This window comes from Emydura macquarii, unplaced genomic scaffold (assembly GCF_026122565.2).
Source record: "Emydura macquarii macquarii isolate MOO-44397 ecotype Brisbane River unplaced genomic scaffold, CSIRO-AGI_Emac_v2 contig_499, whole genome shotgun sequence".
Taxonomy (NCBI): Eukaryota; Metazoa; Chordata; order Testudines; family Chelidae; genus Emydura; species Emydura macquarii.
The window spans coordinates 14,782,491-14,805,139 of record NW_027130636.1 but is presented as its reverse complement, the minus strand read 5'-3'; the positions used below and the strand labels follow the sequence as shown (position 1 = coordinate 14,805,139).

At 39.6% G+C, this 22,649-nt stretch overlaps 1 protein-coding gene across 6 annotated transcripts in view; it reads right to left on the bottom strand.

Annotated features, from left to right (window-relative positions):
• Positions 1–5,817: 5,817 nt before the first annotated feature.
• The window catches only part of ACSL3 (acyl-CoA synthetase long chain family member 3), an 87,508-nt gene continuing 70,676 nt past the window's right edge, over positions 5,818–22,649 (bottom strand). For all 6 annotated transcript variants that reach the window (XM_067538970.1, XM_067538969.1, XM_067538971.1 and 3 more), the window contains 5 exons: positions 21,304–21,378; positions 19,756–19,947; positions 18,077–18,191; positions 13,448–13,605; positions 5,818–10,386 (listed from right to left, as the gene is read on the bottom strand). In XM_067538970.1, coding sequence (XP_067395071.1) covers positions 10,226–10,386; positions 13,448–13,605; positions 18,077–18,191; positions 19,756–19,947; positions 21,304–21,378 — 701 coding nt within the window. In that variant the 3' untranslated portion in view covers positions 5,818–10,225. The remainder of the gene's footprint in view (positions 10,387–13,447; positions 13,606–18,076; positions 18,192–19,755; positions 19,948–21,303; positions 21,379–22,649) is intronic.

Genomic DNA, 22,649 nt, shown 5'->3' with positions numbered 1-22,649 from the left:
AAGATCTAAGGGAAGTTTTTACATACCCTTTACTTTCAGAGGGATGGACATGACTGTCTAACAGGCCTCTTCTAAAGTTAGCTACTATGATTTTATAAATACAGCTAATTACATGCAATAGCGTAATTTTTGGAGATGCTCAAAAATTTTCCATCAAAATGCTTGAAGATGGAATATGGCTTTTTGATTAAATGTAAATTTTTATCAAAAAATACATTTTCATGAAAAAATCTCAGTATTATGGTGAAAATGGTTTCAAAGAAAAATTTGGACATAAACAAAAAAAAAATAGATTTCATCCAAAATATTTCCACAGGTAAAAAAGTAATTTTGGTCAATTCTAATGATTTCTATTTATTGCTGCTGTTCTCACTCTCGCCCTAATTGCTACCCACATTTTTTTATATTTGCTTTTTACCCTCAATACGTCTCATAGCAGGATGCATTATTAATCCCCTTATCTTAATTCACTCACTTGGCTTGAACAATTTATATTTGGGGATTATTTTTAGGGACCAGAGATTAACGTGTGGCATATGGCTTTTTTCTTGCTGTTGTTCTTGGCAGCACTTCATGGTCTAAGAGGCTGGAGTAGACTTTTTTTCCCATGCTTGGTGGTGGCTATATGTTCACAGTGAACAAACTTTATTAGTCTTTCTGAGGAAAATGTGATGCTTTCTTTTCTGTTCTACATCATGCCCACTTTCCGCACTTGACTGTAATCAGCTGCTAAGTGCAAGGATGTGCACAAAAATGTTACCATTATTACTTTGTATCACAGTAGTGCTTAGAAATACCAAATGAGATCAGTACCCTGTTGTGCTAGGTGCTGTACAAACACACAGTAATAAAGTCTCTACCCCAAAGAGCTGGCAATCTAAACAGACAAGATAGACAAAGGAAGTATTATCTGCATTTTACAAAGCGATCAGGTAACTTGTCCAATAGGGAGCCTGGGCAGAGATGGAACTGAATTCAGATCTCCTGAATCCCAGTGCAATGCCTTAAGTATAAGACCATCCTGCCTAATACTTAGCATATATAAAACATTTTACATCTTCAAAGTGCTGAAGAAACTAACTGACAAACCCTCATGCTGCCCTGTGAAATATGTAGGTAGCACCCTCATTTTACAGAAGAGGAAACCAAGGCACAGGAGTGAAGTGACTTGTCCAAGGTCATACAGCAAGTCCTTGAAAGAATTGGGATGAGCACTCAGGACCTTCCCCCTTAAAGCAGGAATAAAAAACCGTTTTTTATACCAACAAATAATTGAATTTAAGATTCAGATTTTACACAGAAGCTGCTCTCAGCCTGTTGAATTTTCATATGTTCCTTGTGTGTGCATACACACATGCATAGATAGATAAAATTTTGCAGCTTTGTTAAAGGAAGCATTTTAAAATGCTCTTTTGGATGTTTGGATCACCGTGTCTCACCTTTTTTTTCACATCCCTCTAGCTAAAGAACCACAGCACTTAGAAACCACAGACTGCAAGAGCACACAGGACACTTATGCAGGGAAATGCTGGTGTGAATTATCTACTTGTAACATCGTTAAAGCTATTCACCTAATTCATCGCAACATGAAGTAGCTCGCTGCCAAGGGCTCCCACTGGAGTTCTACTCGGTCATCTACTTTTTGTTACTGATCCTCTACCCCCAACTCACCAGTATGGTTCAGTGCACAGTCCCAGTGAGCCAATGAGGAGGACTTAGCAAAGAGATGATGGCTGTCTGTAGGACAGAGGGTAAATGAGCAGTAGCAGGACAATAGGGTTGGAATGCCAAAATCGTGGCAAGAAGTAAGAACAGATGTAAGGTAGGTTTGGCTGGGAGGGGTGTGTACAATCCTGCTCCTTAGCTCTGGGGAACATGCTTCCCCTCACTACCAGTCTTGTTCTGCAAAATAGCCTTTGGTTTGTTAAACAGGAATATCCCAGCTGATGAACTCCTGAGAGAGGGACTGAAGATTCATTCCAATATCCATCAGTGGGATGGCTTATCATGGTTTTTCCAGGAGCAAGTCTGTTGAATTTGTGTTCTCCAGTAAGTTTCCATATTTATTTTATTGCTCTGCAATCTAAATATGTCCTTCATATGGGCTATGTGATTATTTCTATTGATATAATACCATATCAGTTTATTTTTACATGCTTATTTGATGCCCCTATCATTCCACAGGAGGTCTGACATCATTCCACATGCAGAACTGGCTTTGGGTAATCAGCAGATGTCTGGAATTCAAAGCAAGCTCAAATAAGCTCAGTGGCACTGATGTGGGCATCTCCTGCATATGGCTGACTCGAGAATACCCAAAGTCATATTTTATGGTGAGCTAAGGCAGGGCACCCATTTTCATGGTGACCGGTACAAATGATATAAAGACACACTGAAATCAAACTTGAAAGTGTATCAGGCTGACCTCAGCAACTGGGAAGCAACAGCCCATGACAGAGCAAGATGGCAGATTTATCATGCCGCCATAACAGCTTTGCATCAAGGCACATTAAGACCTTATGTGAATGCCACAAACAGCGCAAAGCAAGGATACAACAGCCTGCAATGGACATGCACAATCTTGTCTGTCATACGTGTAATTGTGCTTGTGCTTCTCACATTGATCTGATCTTGTAGATGGGTGTCCACGTTTGCTGAATCCTAGTACATCAACATTGATGTGAGACACCATCATCATCAAAGTATCAGTACAGGGTTGAGTTTTTAACTACTAGAAAGCTATTCTTATCAGTCTGTGATCTCTTCTTTTTAGATTTGTTATCTCTAAGTATACATAATGGTGCTGTAATTTATATTTCATTTGTCTATTTTGCTGATTTAAAGAAAAATGCACCTATTAATTGTAGGGTATTCCAGAAAATAAGTCTATTTTCTATTGTGCATATGAACTGGATCCTTTAGATTCACCAATTATGCTTAAGAATAGTTTTTCTGCACTCAAATATAATGTATAGGAAGTGAGAGTTTTGCAGATTTTTCTGCTTTATAATTATTACATAGAATAAATATGCTGTAATATACCTTGTATGTGATTTTCAGCTGAGGGGTTTATAGCACACTAACCAGCTTAGCAGGGTATGGCACTGATCTGGCTTCTTTTAGCTGGCCCTTTGAGGAGAGCCTGGTGAGGGTGATTTAAACAGGCAGCAAAGGCTTTCAAATAAACAAATCTTAAAGCAAAACCTTCACACCAAGTTCTTTCTACGAAGGAGTCTCTGCTGGGATGAAGTTTCCAGTCCTCCTGCACAACTTGGGAGATCGCTCCAGAGGAAGGGTCAAAACTCAGGCCTCGGAGAAGTCAGCAGGCAAGCAGTCCTTCTCCTGCTAAGGATTCGCCCATTATGGAGGTTGTAACACATGATATGCTGCCCTCCTTCCTAGAACTTCCCTGATTGGCTCAGACCACATTCTAGAGCCCAGGCCCAAACATCTGCACTGCAATTAAACAGTACTTTAGCCAGAGCCAGCTGACACAGGCCAGCCACAGATTTTTAATTGCAGCTTAGACATACCCTAAGACTCCACCATTTCAACCAGTTATACACTGAAGGTATCCAGCACTTCCAAAACAACTAATTAACTGCGTTAAGTCTGGATTCACATAAGTATAGGAAAGCAATGTTTGCACTGCATTTGGGAAGGTGCTTGCCAGCTCTGGCAGACAGACACACTAAAAATAGCAGTGAAGCCAGGGGCAGCACCGGTGGCGGCTTGGCTTAGCAGCCCAAGTACGTACCTAGGGGGTCTAGGTGGGTTTGAACTCAGGTGGCTAGTCCAAGCTGCTGCCAGTACCACCTCCAGCTACACTGTGATTTTTAGCATGCCACTTAAGCAGATCCAGCACATCTCCCTACCCAAGCTGGAAAGCTCACCTCCAGCTGCTGTGTAGATGTACCCTAAGGATATGCCTACACTGAGTTTTAAAACCTGCAGTAGCAAGTCTCAGAGTCCAGGTCTACAATCTCGGGCTTGTGCTATACTGCTAACAATAGCTGTGTAGATGTTGCAGTTTGGGCTGGAGCTCAGGCTGTGAAGCCCATCCTCCTCCCTGGCTTCAGAGCCCGAGATCCAACCTGAGCCCGAATGTCTACATAGCTATTATTAGCAGCCCGCATCTGCAGAGCCCATCTCTGAGACTCACTGTTGCAGGGTAGATAAAATGCAGGATAGACATACCCCAGATGCTTGACAGACAGTTGCATAGCTGTAGCCCTGGTATTGTTCTCAGTCTAACTATTATTATGTAGTTCTAGTAATTATGTTTTTTATATATATAAAAACAGATCCCCTACCACAGATTTTCAGAATTCATTTATTAATCCTAGTAGATCTGCAATACTTTTCCACTTTTTCATAATTTTGTTGAATTTCTAGTTTACTATTTTTAAGCCATTTTGGTTTTTCCCCTTGCCTTTTGTTGGTATAGATCAATGGAATGTAGACTTCCAGTTTTATGAGCTTGACTCATCTGTTCTTCTTGTATTTATTTTTTTTTTACCATACTTTGTCACTGTCTCCTAGCAGTTTCCTTAATATAATACACATCTGAAAATTAAGCTTTCCATGTGGTTACTAAATATTTTATCCTTTCTTAGTACCCAGAGTAAGACTGGCTCCTAAATATTTTACAGTCCTTCACTTCTAAAGATTGAATTTATCATACAAAGAGCATCCTACAGAGAGCTTAGCTGCTGCAAAGTTTTAGGAAAATCAATTACAGTCAGCCAAATTATCTAGAATTAGTTCAAACTAAAAAAGTTTCCAGCCCTAGAAATAATATCATTGAAGAAAGTTTTGAATACAAGTGTGTGCCAGGAGAAGTCTGGAATGCTCTCATACATGGATGGAGGCAGAACAAACTGGCTGGCTGTTCAGCAGGAAGGGATTAGCATTCAGCCAATGATAATTCTGCCCCAAAAGGTCCATGGAGACTAAAGACCTATTGTTTGTGAATGCACTTGAATATGAAGTATAGAAATACCACTTTAAAGCAACAAGACACTACCATGATTAGTGCAGAAATATAGGACTAACAGAATCAACCCCAAGTTTAAAACTAGACAGATCACACTGTTGACGCTCTGACCCTCAGCCTGAATCTTTGCCATGTAATCAATATAAATGTGACGGTATCTGAGACTGACTCAAATCTTTGAAACAGTGATTTCCAGATTACTAGAATTCATTTATGGCACCCCAGCTCTCCAATGCAATGGCTACCATAATATGGTCTAAAAGATGTCAAAATAATAACTGCTATCAAGGTTGAAATATAGAAAATAAAACAATGATATTTATGTAACATTTACAAATTGCCAAGCATGGTGTTCGAATATTAAATATCAGCATCACACAACAACAAAAGCATTGTTATAGGGATAAGTTTGCATGGTCTGAATGTAATGGATGTAAAAACGTAAGATGGAAAGGGAAGAATTATTAGAGGAAGACAGGAATGTTATAGTCTGTCACACAATTGTGCAAAAAGATTTCCAACAGAGGAGAAAAATTCAAAGCATCCCTTTGAAAACAGCAACATTTTGAATGGTCTTAATTCATCACCATTTTCAAAGTGGGAAGAACATAGTTTAAATAGGAAGTGTCAGATAGATCCTCAGTACTGAGGTACAATGGTACTGTTCCACCAAGTCAGTGGAGTGAGACTAACTTACACCAGCTAAGGTTCTGGCCCAGAGTGTTTTGGGTTTTTGGGGGGGGGGGGGGGGGGGGGGAGGAAAGGTGTACAACACACTGAAAAGGTGAAGAACAGGAAGTGCAGGGCTTAATTTGTGAAACTCAATTTTACCTTTCTTTATTTTTGAAACTTAATGTCCAATTACAAATAAATAATTCATACAATATAACTCAGTTATGATATACACTTTTTCAGAGTTCATATTAACAACCAAACCAAGATTACATTGAAAATGAGTTTGCATTAAATAACCAATTACAATAATATACAACTGGTCATTCAATTACACTTTCAGCCTGGTCTAATGTGTACAAACTTTAAAAGAGACCCCTCCTCTGAAAAGTATAGAAGACACAGATGTATACAATTTTCTTACAAGCACAAACAAATGAACACATCACATTTATTTTAAAAAAATGCTGCAGCACATGGTCTAAGTGGAATTCTAATACAGAAAAAGCTTGCGAATTTCAGCAGCATAAATATAAAAGTTTACTGCCATGGACTCTCATCCCCTCTTGCATTTTCTGCCTAAATTTACAAGCTTTATAGGATGTTTTTATGTAGGATTTCAATTCCATAAATTTCTCCTCATCCTATTTATAAAACAGATAGATACATGCTATGTGCTATATTTCTTAGTTTCAATTGCACAAAGCTTTTAACTTCAACTTCAGCAAAATATTTCACTGTTGAGAAGACACAGCTTCCCTTTGAGGTACAGTCAATTTTTCTGTAAACTGCAATAGTAGCAGGATCAGTAAACTCGCCAGGTCTTTTCGAATATTTAATTTTTAATTTCCTAACCACATCCAGAAAAGTTTTGTTTCTTCCCTATAAAGAACACTTGTGACATCTAGATTGAAGTGTCGGTCTAAACTCTTGAAGTATTTCAAAAATAACACTAAAAATCAAAAACTCCAGAAGATTTGTGCCAACTATTCATCTTTCAGTCCTGGTTCTTTCTAGATCAGTCAGTCCTCTTTTATAACGCAATTAAAAATTCATAGCTATGTACATTGTGACATGGGGATAAATAGCTAATGATCCCCACTGATTCAGAATTTTAGGAATTTTAAATTGCTTCTTTTCAAGATGATTCTTTACAAAAGACAACTTTTAGGGCCTGAATAGACTCTCAGCTGCAGTTCCCACTCCATATTCTTATTATGAGAAACCTGGAAATGTGGAGGCTAAACTCAGTTTTCTTTTTAAAAAGTAAGTTCATAGCCTTTCTTATTTAAAAATTAACCTTGAAAATGGACAAAAATATTACTGAAAATCTGAGTGATTTTTTCCTGAACATTATAGGTTCTTCACAGTCCACTGTGGCCTTTAGAACATGTGGAATTCATTCCATCAGGTTGCTAGACTTTTTTTTAGTTTAGGGGTGCAAGAAGAGAAGACCCCAGACCAGCTCATAATTGAGGTCTGGTGTTGCATAGGCTGCTACCATTAGGGTTCCCGTGAACTGCCTCCCAATTGAATTGTTCCTCTGCTAAGCAGCTAGTGTGTCCTATGACCAGAAGCTGAAAGGATGGTGGCAGCTCAAGCACCCAAGATGTTTTATAGCTCAATGGACTACAATTACAAGGGACACATGCATTTAAATTTCAGTTATGACATGGCCTCGTTTTGTGGCTCTGGTCATTTAACGTAACTTTTCTGCCTTACAGTCTGCTCCTGAGAAGCCTGGAGTACCCACAAGTGACTTCAACAGGAGTTGCAGATATTTAGTACCTCATAGGATCAGGCCATTTGTTCTTTCGTCATGGAGAAAGGATTATAATACTTAATCAAAAAATGTTTTTAGACTCACCCAAAAATTCTAAGACCTTTTTCTCTGTAAGTGGAAACTAGCAAATAGTTCTACTGGCTTATTTTCACATTCTGTAGAGGAAACAAAAGCTTTATCTTTTCCAAAACCCATCTGATGTCAACAGAAACTGGAACTATTTGTCAACATCAATTTAAGTATATCAGAAAAGAAAATTCGATTGAAAAACAGATGTACAGTTAGACTACAGACCAACCTTCTGCAGAGCTGGAAGGAAAGTGAAGACTGTTCTTTCCAAACTAATGATAAAACACCTGTTCATTTCTGTGATTTATCCAAAGTGCATTTAAGATCTTAACAGTATACTTTAAAATACTATTTCTTTCGGAATTCTTCTTCTGGATTAATCCAATTCAGAATTCTTAAAATATACTGCAGAGTTCAAGAAGTGGTGTTAAAATGCTGGACATACGTTAGCCATTTTTAGATTACTTTTGTTTTTCTAGAATCACAAAAAAGTGATTTGCAACCTTGAATGAAGTATAACGTCTGCTTCCAAGTGCAGACTTTATTTATGAACCTTATTGATTCTTGATGCCATTTAACAGAGTGCAAATCCATATTTTATTAAACATTTTTCTATACCTAAAATATAGTGACACTTTCCTTTGAATCAGACAGACACTCTCCTACATTCAGTTTTATCTTTATGTATCTATCATGTTATAACTTCCTTAGGATTCAGATCATGAAGTATAGACTGAATTACAGAGGCCTCGCTATTTCATTTCTCATACAAGTGGGATTTTGAACTCTTTTTTAAATTCTGCTAATTCTATTTGACTAAATACACCAAATCTCATCAAAAGGTAGAGAGAGTTCTCCAGCGCCAACAGCAATGCAAATCCATGACAATCCAGTAAGAGCTATTAAAAATACAGTTCACCCTTCCATTATTTAAGTGACTGAAACTAGGTATGATGAGATATTCAGCTTTCACTAGCATGGGTAACTTACTTGACTTTGGTCTCCTACACAACTGCACTGCATAAACAATGTCAACTTTCAGATATTTCAGAATTAAATTTTTCATCAGTGTGTGAGAAACTGTTTAAAACTCCCGAGATAAAGCTTTATAAATGCTAACTGCAGAAAAGGCTTGTTTCAGGTACTGCACTTCTTTTGTACAGCCAATGCTCTGTTCTCGAACTATAGCATCAAGCAGAATGAAGACCTGATTTTTTACATTATAATTACATATACCTTATATGAGGAGAGAAAAATCTGCAAATTAAAGCCCTTTTAATATCTGTTCCATCACAGAATGTATGGATGTATGCATTTCCACATTCTCATGTGACCCTGATCAGAATATTTTCTCTAAATTAATATATTATAAACCAATAATTAAATACATATCTGAAACAAATCTAAAGCCTCTCACTTTAGACCTAGCTAGCACCCAGAACACTCTAGATGAAAGCTTCACTGGACTATTTCTAATCAACTAAAAATTGAGACTCCTTTTCAAGAATTTGGGTGCAACAATTAAACAACCAACTAGGTAAAATAAATATGACTCTTACTGACAATACTTCAGACATTTGCTTTCAAAGCAAAGAAGATTATAAACAAAAGAATATGAAATTATTAATTTAGGGCGAGATTTTCAAAAGCACAAATGGCAGTTAGGTGGCCCAGCTCCAACTGGTACCTAACAGATCTTTATGCCGTTAAAAAATTTCCTTCCAAAAGATTTGGGCTGCAGCTAGGATTGAACACAACTGTTATCAATGATTTACAAGCAACAAAACAGCAAACCTGAATTGTGTGTGTGTAAGGCTGATGAGAAAAGAGATGATTTTGTTAAAGTCCCATCAAACTTTCAGAATTCGTTTTACATAACACTTTAGAAGTTTTAATAGTTCAAACAATACAACTTCTGTACAAAATGGCCTCAAGATATTTTAAAAAGTGAATTTCCATATTAGACATATTATTCACAGGTGTAGCTTTTGCTGTGTTAAATAGCATCTTTTGTGTTAACAAAGCCTCAAACAGCATATTCTCTAGGGATGCCTGCTTATATACAGTACAGTGCTATGCCCACCTTTCTTTTTCAGGTGAAAATAAAATATTTAAGGATCAACCATCAGGCACATATTTCAGATGTATTTCACAAGTCAGAATGTCAGATTTTTTTCTTTCTAAAATGTACAAAGAACCATTGCACAGCAACATATAATCTGGTCTTCTGTCCAACACTGATTTGATTTATAAGCATTTTCAGATTACATAATTTCACAACATCAATAACTTTTTATATTTAAATACTTTTATAAAAAAGGCCCCCAGAATAACCATTTCTTATATTGCCAAGTTATCCCTCTATACATCCAAACTTTTAAAAGTTACAAACAGAACATTATACAGGATTTAAAAATCATATTTTAAAATTGAGGCTTCAAAATCAGTTTCCCAAAAGGACTCAGGAAAATCCACATACTGACAGGGTAGCAGAGAAAACTGGAAAGAAGGAGACAGACTCAAGTTTGCTGCCTTAACATTTTACTAATCCTGACAGTCAAAGATGTTGATGTTATTAGAAATAACAGTTCAAGCTGAAAATGAGGAACGGTGTTTTTGTGTGTTGGTCTCAAGTATTGAGACATGAGATTCAAGTATTTCCTATTTGATCCGAGCTCCCTATAGCAAAGCAGCGCAGGAAAAGACTATTTTATTTTTCCATACATTCGATCAATGTCTACCTGGTAGTGTGATGTAAGATCTCTGCGTTTTAATTTGAAGGCATCTGTCACCAGACCAGTCTCAGGGGTCCAAGGATCAGGGCTCAAACGAATTTTCATTGGTATTTCAAATTTCTCCAGATGAGCTGCAATGATAAAAATTGCAAGTAAGAGAAAGATTTCAAATGTATGTGGGTTTATTTTTGTTGGTTTTTGTTTTCCTTAACTAAAACAAAGATTGAGGGTCTAAATCATGCTCTCACACAGAAAAGCCTATGCTATGGGGATAAAACTACTCCTCAAACTTTAGTTTGCCGCCACACAGAGAAGCCTTCAAAGCAAGTAGAGTCACGGGATCTCTGGGTGATTATAGTCCCATTACCATGGAATTTGGGAATATGTCCCACGTGCTTGGGCCTTTGTGCTGCTCACTAGCTTCACAAACGCATGCATGCACATGCACACAGCAGCTTGGCTCACTCAAGATCTATGCTGTCAGGCCTGTTTTCCTCCCCTCCCCTCTGAAAATGGTAGAAGGCATGGAATTGAGTTTATTTAGGCTGCTACTTTCTGCTGTGTATTTTTTATGGTATTTCTGGAAAGTTGCTGGGAGAACATGTTGAGTATGGTAGCTACTTCCCTTTCTACAATATACTTCACCAAACCTGCACAGGCCCAGCTATATGCGGTTTGTGCAGATGAGCTTCAGTGAACTCATTGGAAAGGGAAAGGAAAGAAGAGGGAGAGAGAAAGCATGTCACTTACATTCTACTTTCCCCCTTTCATTGTTTTCCCACCCTTTTTGTTCTCTATGGAACACAATGGAGAGGAGTGTTTCACCATTACTCTTTAGCATGGAGGCTAAAGTTATGAAGTAATGTAAAAGTAAAATCAATGGAACACAGAGCTAATGAAAACAAATATCAGTGTTGGATACTGTATGCTCACTAGCTCACACAATATTTAACTTTCTATATTATCTATTAAAGGTTTTGAGATAGGCAAGGAGAAAAATGGAGGTTACTTACCTGTAACTGGAGGTTCTTCAAGATGTTTGGTCCCTCTCTGTATTCCAAATATGGGTATACAAGCTCCATGTGTCTGAGACCAGAGATTTCTAGCAAGTAGAGTCTGTTGGTCCGCACATGCACAGTTGCTCCTCTCATGCTTTGTACCAAGGGTAACATGGCAGTGCAGACTGATGCCTCTCCAGTTAATCCTCTTAGTGAGAATCAGAGAGGATGAAAAGCAGAGGGGAAGGAGGGCAGGTAGTGGAATGCAAATAGGGACCACACATCTCAAAGAACCTCCAGTTATAGGTAGAGGAACCGAGTACTGGTCTCTATGTGTATCCCACCTGTGGGTGACTGGTAAACAGTTTTCAAACTGGAGGGTGGGGAAAGGATGCAGTCGATATAGATGTCTGTAATATTGCTGTCCCAACCGCTGCATCTGCAGAAAATGCCTGGATTAAAGTGTAATTTTTGTAAAGATTTGGATAGAACTTGATTGCTGCCTTTGAGAATACCAATACTGGACACTTGGAAGACATGCTACTGATGTTGCCTGTGCTCTAGTAGAGGGGGTCCTCACCCTGTCCAGGAAGGGGAGACACGCCAACTGGTTACAAAGAGCAATACAGCCAGATATCCACTTAGAGAGACCCTGAGCAGAAATGCTTGTCCCTGTGAATGTTCTGCTATAGTGACAAATATAGGCATTTTCCTAATTGGTTTCATTCTTTGCACATAGAATGCTACAGCCAATCTGACATCGAGGGAATGAAGTCTCCTCTCCTCAGAAGCGTGAGTTTTTGTGAAGATTACCAGCAAGGGAATAGACTGCTGCATATGAAAACTCAGAAATTACCTTGGGGGGTGATTTTTGGGTGAAGGTGAAGGGAAAACCCTCTCCTTATGAAAAGTGGTATACGGAGGGTTGCCCATGAATGCTCCCAGTTCACTCATTCTGCTGGCTGCCGTGATGGTGCCGTGATGGTAGAAGATGACCTTCACGGAAAGGTGGGACATCAACCACATGGGCAATGGTTCAAAGGGTGGCCTAGTGAGTATTGATAGTACAAGACTGAAGTCCCACTGCAGTGTTGGCATTGCTACTCCTACTGAGATCCTTCAGAAATCTGACTGTTGGGTGACTAAAAAAGGAATATCCTTCTATTGTAGTACAGAAGGCATTGATTGCTGCTAGATGGACTTGCAATGAGCTAATAAAAATTTCCAACATCTAGAGGGTAAGAAGGTAGTCTAAAATACCTGCTCTTTCTGAGGATAGCTGGTTCTGTTGCACCCAGGTAGAGAAACACCTCTAGATACCATTTTCAGGTGGAGTCTTTTCTACTATTGAGAATAGTCTGAATGGCCTTCGAACATGGCTATTGGAGGGGTGCTACTCACAGACTGAGGCCAAGGTACAGGAGGTTCCCTCTGGCCTGGATCAGACCAGCGTCTCACAGCCTTCTCCATGAGGGCCTTCCTCAGTCGGAACTCTCATCCCTCACAGGTTCAGGGAGGGAAGGAACAGTAGATGCTGCACTTAGTGGAAATATAAGGCTCCCCAAGACAGGAAAGGCAGTGCTGGTGGTCATTACTGACGGAGAAGGAATGTGGGCAGGAGAAACAGTTCTTAAATCCTGGGACTCTGGGTATAGTCATGGTCCCTGAGGTAGGGATAAACTAAACTACGCAACCTGGAATATAAAACACTAAAAACACTACAACTATATACAATTATATATATATAGGTTATGAATGATAGAGATAGCTTCAGACACAGAAGATTCCGACTGAGGCCACATGGTGGTAAGAAGGAATTGGAGAGGCATTGGTCTGCACCCCTCCTTATACTGTTGGAATGGAGCACCAGGGAGCAACTGAACAGGTGCAAACCAAGAGACATTATTTGCTAGAAATGTCCAGTCTCAAGCACATGGAGCACATATGTACCTACGTGTGGAAATCACAAAGGAAAATATCCCCATCCGTCCCACACACAAAAAGCATGCTCCAGTTAAAGTCAAGTTTTGCAGAAAACACCGACTATTCATTATATGCAGACTCTACTTCATAAATCACACAAAACGAATCATTTGTAAATTGATATGCATATTTTGTTTCTATTGTTTCACAGACATTTTATATTTTTACATTAAACTCCACAAAGAAAATAAAAATTTACTCAAGTGCTCACCTGAGCTAGAAGCTTCAGCGAGCACCTTCAGTACCTCTTTTTCCATTTCAGCACTAGTACAGATCTCTTCCCAGGTTCCTTTAAATCCTTTCTTTCGAGCTAGTTCCATAAGCTCCTTTTGATTTGGCACAACAAATGCAACGACATAAGACTGGAAACTGAGAAGTATAATGTACTTTAGTATGAATTCTGTAGAGTTAACAATTAAATCATTTTAAAACAATTATAAAGTTAAACTTTTTTGTATTTTATATTGATTTTTAACTTTTGTCCATCTAGAATCTCACAGAGTAAGTATATACAATTGTACCTCTGCCCTTTTCTAAATAAGCAGAAGTTTGTATTACTGAATATGGTTACTTACGCCATAACAGACACATATCAGTATTAAGGAGAAATATGATACCAGCAGAAAACACACAACTTGGAATCTACTGACTGCGTATTTAAATTCCTAACTATAATGCCAGATTAGCCATTTTTAAATGTAATTTCCTTATTATGAGATAATTTGGATTGCCTATTTATAGAATGCACAAAAATAAGGCATAACAAATTCAATTCATAATTCACTGAGGAGCAAATCTAAACTTGCCCTTTACAGATATGGAAAATCCTCCTGCAAAGGAACCAATGCAGTTCTGCTATACTAGGGAGAGGGGAGGCATGGCTCAGCCCATGAAAGATGTGCACACCTCATGCATGAGAAGAATACCAGTTCTTGTAGGTCTTACTTGCATAATGTCACACTGGGGTATGTAGGTGCTGGATCCCTCCCTAGATAGATTCACCACCACTATCCCCATGGCAAGTTTACAGACATAAAGGCAGGCTGGGCTAGGAGTATCCATGATGCCAGGATCTTTTGGAATTCCATATTCAAAATTAATGGGGAAACAACTGTGGACAGTAATGGCATGGAGTTATCCAGTTATTCTGGGAGACCAACTTATTCGCTAAATCTTGGCTAATGAAGCCATAGGTGGGTCCCTTGGACAGAAGGAAGCAACATTTTAATTATTGCCCGAGTAGTTGCACAACGGTAGTCGTTTGACAGGCAAATGGCACTGTTCATGGAATAGGTTGGAAGCAGCAGGAAAAAAAAAAGTGTTCCATTGTAACTGCCTGTTATGTTTTGCCCAATATTTGTGAGAGCAAGAGAGAAAGCCTTATATATGGGTGGGAAGCTGAGGTGTAACAGCCAGCAAGGCGTCCTATACAGAACACAAACACCCAGGGGAATGCTGTCAGGGATGCCTACAGTTTGTATCTGTATCATGTATCTGAACATGTTAGCCGGTGGGGTGTATTACGAGCACTGGTATATTGTGTGTGGTTGAAGTTGCACGGTCACTATGTGCTTTTGTAAGACCCGATTAGTTATTTCAGGTTTATTTAAAGATTTTCCTTGTTAAATGCACTGATGACTCATAATGGATGTATTATAAATAGTTTTATTATGAAAATACAAACTTGTAATGAAACCAATGGGAAAATATTTTATTTGGAAACTCATTTTACTAACCAATCTACTTAGTAAGGAACCAATTGTGCACAACCTTTTAATAAGTGCAACCATGGAAAAAAAAACTCCAAGTGCAACAGTAAGAACATTTCAAACACAACAATTTGGAGGAAGGATGCAGAAAGTTAAAGGCAAGTATATGTCTTGCCCCTGGCTCTTCTTGTCCACATGGGTTCTCAGGTTTAGGCCTTGGCTCAAAATTCACAGAGGCACTGCACGGCTCAAAAGAATTGGACTCCAAGGTATAAGTGTTCTCAGTGCATTGGTGAATGCAGAGAGGTGAATGGGAACTGCTGGAAGCACTGCTGTGGAGATGCAGAGATTAGGAGTTAGTGCTGGTCTCATTAGCCAGCATTGTCTAGGGTCTGAAGGACATGGCTGGGTCCCAAATTATGGGACTGCAGGGCTTGTTGGCCTAGCAAGAGCATGTTTTGCAAGAGGACATTTTGTCTCAGGATAGCATCCAAGAGTTGCCTCTGAATCTCTCTGCCTTTTTCCATGCTCTCTTTCGCCATGGTGGTGATGTCCTTGGCCACAGCCACATTTTCACTGGCCACTGCAACACTGTCTTAGGCCAGTGCCATGATCTCCTGGGATAGCTGGACTTCTTCCTACCTCCCTCATACACAGTCTCCATCTCTCTGCCAGCCTGGTTTTCATCTCTGACTCTGCCATGAGTTCTGTAAACATCTTGTCTTGAGTCTTCTTTTTTCTCCCCTTCAGATTGACCAGCCTGTTAGCATAGAGATCCTGTCCTTGATGATCTGGATAGTGCAGGTTCTGTGGCTATGGGAGACCCGGGGGTGGGGGTGGGGGTGGGGGGGTGGTAGTGGTGGGGGGGGGTGCAATCTACTATATCTGCTTCCATGACAGATGTGGTGCAGTTGGAGCTATGTTCCAGGTTTGATTTTGCAGTTTTGTCTGTGCCCTGCAGGTGCTTCTTTGCCCCTCCTTTACACCTCGAATGCCAATGAGGGAGGCAAATTTGATAGTAATTCCCTTTACATGCCCTTTAAGTTGTCCTTACTAGGAGGCAGAAAATCACCTTACTCAAAAAGGCAAAGGGCAGTATCTTGCCAGTCTGTTTTTCACCAGGATGAACCCACCCCCAAATCACTGCAGGAGTGGAAGGAGCTTGCAAGCTATACTGGGAGGCATAAGTGTGTGGCTATTCCCTATAATATGCAAAACAAAACTATATCTCACTCTTAAAATGTGCTATATCTCCCCTGCAGACGTGGAGAAAGTGCAGAGAAGAACAGGGTGCAATGATCATCAGCTACAATGTGTGTTACGGGGCATTTATAACTCAGAAGGGTGCAGTACTGTTTGTGCTTTACTGGGCGGGCAATGTGCAATTATCCTTCACATAAACTATGAAAACTAACCAAATTTCTTTTCCTGCAAGCACGATCTCAATCAACTATTGAATTTTGAACACTTTGAATGAATGCTTTTGTTACTGAAATCTGCCATGGAGGAGGGTGCACAAGAGAAGAAAGGGGGACTGACTGCAACTGCGCCAAGCTGGCTGGTGCCATTTTGAAGCTGTAACGAGTGGGATGATGGAGTGGGAGAGGAGATGGCAGCTCCTAGCTCCCAATAATAAATAATAAATTGTAGGTACTTACATGCTGAAGTTCCCTGTAAGATATATGACTCTTCAGTCCTGGCCTGGGTTTCTGGCTGGGACTCTGGCTCAGCTGAGGCAGGGCAGGAATAAGGGTTTGTTGTAGCAGGGCAAGACTGGGGCTGGCTTTCCAGCTGGCCATAGTCAAGGCCCTGAGTCACAAAAAGTTCCTGGCTCTCAGGGGGCAGTTCCTCTCTGGCATCCTCCGATGGGTCTATCCAGTCAGTCGTCTGCAGTGAGGGGGGAGAGTGCAGGCAACACTCTCGGAATAGTGCCTGGCATGGGTTATACTATAATTGTGTAGAATCCAGTCTAGTTCATCAAAAAATGGACAAGTCACCTGTCCCCTGCCAGATTGTCTCCTTTTATCCCTCGTGTTAATGTTTCTCCTGAGCTCCTTGCTTTTTATCTGGCACACACCATCCTGGTCACAAGCCCTCAGAAACATGTGCTTTGCAAGGTCCACAAAAAGGTCCTTATGCCTGTGGTTGACCACAAGAGCTTGCTGAACTGACACTTCTCCCCAGCGGTAATGAGATCCAGGGACTCAACACATCTCCAAAGAGCTGCGCAAGGCATGTTGTGGGGCTTCTGGTGTGCTATCACGTTTGTGTCACCAGAATAATGATATACTAGACTGTAGGAGCAAATGGCCAAAATCTGGCTCTGAGCACCCTTTAAAGGGGACAAGGGTCATCCTGGAAACTCGACACCAGGGCAAGGAAGGCACATGAGTAAATGGATAGGTCAGTAACAGCTGACCCGGAAAGCACTGGGGGGATAGCCACGGAAGCACACAAAAAGTGGTGAACAGTAATGTAAGCACATGAACAAAAGACCAAACTAATTCTATTAGGAGCAAACCTAGTCCACTTGCAGGAGGATTCCAGAGTACCCAGGAAATATGGGGTTAATGTGTAGTGATGAGTTATATCATGCATACACAAGCATTTTCAAACTGAATTTGATCCAGTTCAAAACCCCTACGTAGACAAGCTCTCAGAGAGTTGCAACAACATCAGTAGCTGAAAACCAGTTTTCCACTGCTGCCCAATGTCTAATGGTGGGGGTAGGTCAGGAGATTCCTTTTTCCCTTCACTCTTGCAGTGATCCTCAACATATTCAGTTACTTGCAGACGACCTATGAAAACCAGATTTGGCTACAAATGTATTCATTTGGTCACATGCAAGTACTTATGCATCAATAAGAAATAGCTAATACTTTACCTTTCAAGTTTTAGATAGGGATGTACCTGCAGCCGAGAGCATAGGCACAATGCAAAAAACTTAAAAACAAAAAGGGCACTTGAAAAGTTTCTACTGTTAAAAATTTGTACTGGTTTATTTTTCATCTTAAACCTCTTTCAAATGGGTAAAAACTTGCAAGTCAGCAAAAATGTTTTATATACAACCACTGTAGTTTAAATATTAGAAAACACAGACCCCAAAGTCTTGGAAATATCAACTCTCTTACCTGCTTGCATATGCACAAATATTATCTACCAGTGGAAGATTCTTCAAGGCTGCCTCAACTTTGCCAAGAGAGACGTATTCTCCAGCCTGGAGTTTTACAAGGTCTTTTTTACGATCTATTGATGAATGGGAAAATGAACTATATGTTATTTGCAAAATGGAAACACTAAGGCCTTGCTCATACCCCTTTCTGAGATCTAAGTGTATAAATGTAACAAGCATATTTCTGTGTGCTTTAAGTTGGATACATTTATGCCAAGTTCCAGTCTTTGGTACTGCACTGGTTTACAAAAATTAATTTGCGCAGATAATTCAAATGTGTCCATATTTAAACACGAAACCTTTCCCCAGTGAAAGGTTATATTTACTATGTGTTTTATTCAAACTATATCTTCTAGTTATATGGTAACTTTATCAGATATAACAATATCTATTGTCACTGTCAGAAAACATAACTAGCCCATAATTAGAATTATGTGAAAAACAGTAATTGGCTGAAACTATGGGTTTCAAGCTGCTTGGCTCATATACATATGACCAGAAACATATGCAGGGGATACAGTATTTTGTGGGTTGGCTTTTTTTTTTTTTTAAATTTATATTTTAACAGTTCATCTGTTGCTCAAGGCACAATAATTAGAGATACAGGGCTCATTTCTCAGGTCTGACTGAGGTCTCATTAATACAGGACACAAGTGGAGAGGATAGCAAAGGTGGTGGTAGGCCACCTTTATGCCCTTCAATCCTGTGTGTGGTAAAGGGTTGATTCAGACCTCGGTACAAGTGACAGCAATTTGAAGGCTGTTCTATCTTGCCCCAGCTGTAATGGCTTCTGAGGGGCTGCTGCAGCAGACAAGGATTGCCATGTGCAATGGCACTAAACCCCTTTCCCCAACATGCTCTCTGGGGCAGCCAAATAAGTAAGCTTTGTAGCTCTATTGTCCTGAAAGACCACTAAAGGAAAGCAGCTGCAATGGGACCTAGCACCTGGCCCATACAACAAAACAAATGAAGTCAACAGCAATAGTCCTCATTTTACTCTTAAATCAGTGTCCTGATTTTCAAGATTACTGAGCACTCAGAAGCTCAGTAACTTCACTGGAGGTGCGTCACACTTTTGAAAGTCATGCCACTTATTTGGGTGACCAAATATGGCTTTAGGAGCCTAGCTTTAGGTGCTTGTTTTAAAAAAGTATTGACCTGCATGTATTCCTCTTTCACTGTCTGCAGAGGACTCCAATTTATACCACGACAAAGAAACACACTTTATAATTACTGAGTGCATAATACCAATACAACTCCCTTCCCCACACGCCCCTCATCAAAAAACAACAAAACACAAACAAAAAAACTTGAAAACCTAATACAATAGTTTAACTGACTCATAAACCTTGATTTAGGAAAGTAGAGTCCTCTACTGAAGCATCCAATATCACAGCTAAGCCTATATTAAAAGAGGGAGAACAATTGTAGTTTAAAAAATAACCTGGAGTTTATGGTTGAGGATATGGTTGGATACTTGGAACAGCTTGAGCCCAAATGCCAAGTAGTCCAGCACTTGAGAATTGTAGGCAACTCCGCCGCTATAAAGCAGTTCAGTTAAAGTTACCTTTATGTGTTGTTTACACAAACTGTTTCAACTGCGAGAAGTAAATTAATCAAATTCCTTAGGTCACTAACCAATTATTTTTAGACATCCATCAGCATGGAACTCTCCAATGTCTCCAGTATGGAGCCATCTCTGTCCATTCTCATCCACAGTGAAATCTGTTTTGGTTCGTTCTTCGTTTTTGTAGTAGCCCATGGTCACATTTTGGCCTCCAATAAGAATCTCACCTCTAGGATATGGTTTATCAGTATTATAATATCCACCTAAAAACAGAGTTAATTATTTTCTAAATATGCAGTTGATTTTAAAAATTTGAAGTTAAACAAAACACTATAAAATAAAACTACTCCAAGCAAGATTATACAGTTTTTAATAGATTAACATATAAAGTGTTTATTTTTTATCCAGATTAGGTTTTATAGAGCAGGGCCTTAGTTTAGAATAATTATTTTTGGAAGTATCCTTTTTACAATAAGTTTCTGAATAATTTAATTAATTAGAGTATAAGGGGGTCCAAATCAGTTTTAACATCTAGTTGGAGAGATGGGTAGGCACTGGTGAAATTCCTGTGTGCGCAGAGGGTTGACTCAAGGCTTACTTATCACCTGAGTTCCATTCAGGGGGCTTAAGTGCGACAAAGCCTTATGTACTGCCCTCCTGCAAAAATGGGGTGAATTTCACTGAATGTCATGAGGAAAAACAACTAACTGAGCTCTCAGATTTGCTTTAGAGACCTTCAGCTCTCCAAAATAGTGAATCCAAACTACAAGAGACTGTGAAGGGAGGCAAAGGACCAGAAGAGGTGCTTCCAACATCTAATTAGACACATTTGATTTGGCATCTAACTTAATAGACTTCCATTTCACTGATCAGTGTTTGCTTGTTTTCTTATTATTATTATATTAATACTAGTAATCTGCACTATGCCTATTGTGAAATTTTCTAACAGTGAGAAGAGTGTACATATAGTTTAGCTTAAACCCTAGTGAATCAAACACCCCGAGCGTGGCATATACAGAGCTTTGCCTCCCATTCCAGTGTGTTGACATTAGTTAAGTAATTCTCTAGATTTGAGTGTACATGCACACACATGCACACAAACGCACAAGATGTATGTTCATATATTATGTGATTAACAAAAAGAAATATATTATAATAGATTATTATTATTTGTATTATCCTAGTGCCTAGGAGTTGCAGTCATGGACCAGCATCCCATTGTGCTAGGCACTGTACAAACACAAACTGTAAATCAGAACTGTTTAAACAGTCGATTTCCATTCATCCTACAACAAAAACAGACTAATTCCATGGCTTCATTATACTAACCATCATCTCTTTAGGCAAATATCAATAATTTTCTATTGTCTACCTTTAAATTATCTAGACATTCTACTGAATTCATCTTCAATAAGCAACACACACACTGTACTTCTTGGCGCAGATTCTTCTCAATCCTGCTTGAGCAGGCTCCGTCAGGGAGCTTTGTTGCAGCTCACAGGTCCTGTGTCACCCAGGCCTTTAACTTACACTGTGGAGGACTGGACACAGTGCAGCTAAATAAATACTAACAAGGTTTTTGTATGCATTTGAATTTTATTACAGAAGAGTTTTCTTACCTTCTTCCCAGTTCAGTAATTTGATTTCACAGCAAACCAAAGGTGCTCCTACTCTCCCTGTAGTATAGTCCCAAACTAAAATTAAAAATAAATTAGTTTTCAGTTAAAAATGTGCAAGTAGTTTTTAGAAATAAATGTTATTTATCAAAACTGAGCAGAGTTGATCAATAATTCTTAATTTTAGTTCTCATAACACAACTTTCAAAATGTGCGATTAACATACAGACATACTGATTAGGGCTTTGATTGTGCAATGTGACCCTGGGGGGAGCAAGGCAAAGTGTTAAAACTAAGTCAGTATGACTCTGTGCAGTCACAGCAGTCTGACCTCATGGATCACATTCCAGGACCAGGACCTACAGCTTCAAATGGTTGCTTGCCTGCCTCCTGATCAAGTCAACAATAAAAATAAAACGTTACTAACCTTTCCATAACTGTTGTTCTTCAAGATGATTTGCACATCTATACCAATGCAGGTGTGTCCGTGCCCCGAGCACAGTCACTGTAAATTTTTCCCATTGGGTCAGCTCTGGCACAATGGTGCCATGCATCCATAGTGCCTCTGTAAAAGTGCCTCTGTGCCCCCTGAGCTCCTTCTTTCTGGCCAATTCCGATAAAATGGGTAGGTTGGGTCAAGGAATTGACATGTGCAATCGAAAAACAACAGTTACGAAACCCGCCAGTTCATTACATGTATGGATATATGATGTGATCCGCGATGAAATTCTCTGAGCAGAGATGGGGAGACCTTTCATCCTATCTGCTACTACTACATATAGCTGGGTGAATTTCCAGAACAGTTTGGTCCATTCAATGTAGAAAACTAGTGCACGCTTAATGTCCAATGAGTGAAGTCTCTGCTCTTCCCTATTTGCTGTGGTTTTGGAAAGAAACCTAGTAGGAAGATAGTTCCCAGTTTCATAGCAATCAAGCTCACTCTTGGGAGGAAAGCAGGGTGAGGACACAACTCCACCTTATCTTTAAAGAAAGTGTGTACAGAGGCTCCGAAGTGAAGGCACAGATCTCCGAAACCCTTTTGGCTGAAGTGATGGCCACTAAGAATGCCATCTTCCAGAAGAGGTATAAGAGGGAGCACATTGCCAGCAGCTCAAACGGTGGCCCATAAATTTTGAAAAGATGTGGTTGAGATCCCAGGGAGGGACAGGCTCTCGCACCTTGGAGTACATCCTTTCTAAAGCCCTTGAGGAAACAGATATTTGTTTGAAAAGACAGACTGCCCATCCACACAAGGGTGAAAAGCAGAGATCACTGTCAGTTGAACTTTGATAGACAAAATAGCTAAGCTCTGCTATTTCAGGTGCAATAGGTACTCTAGAATGAGTGGC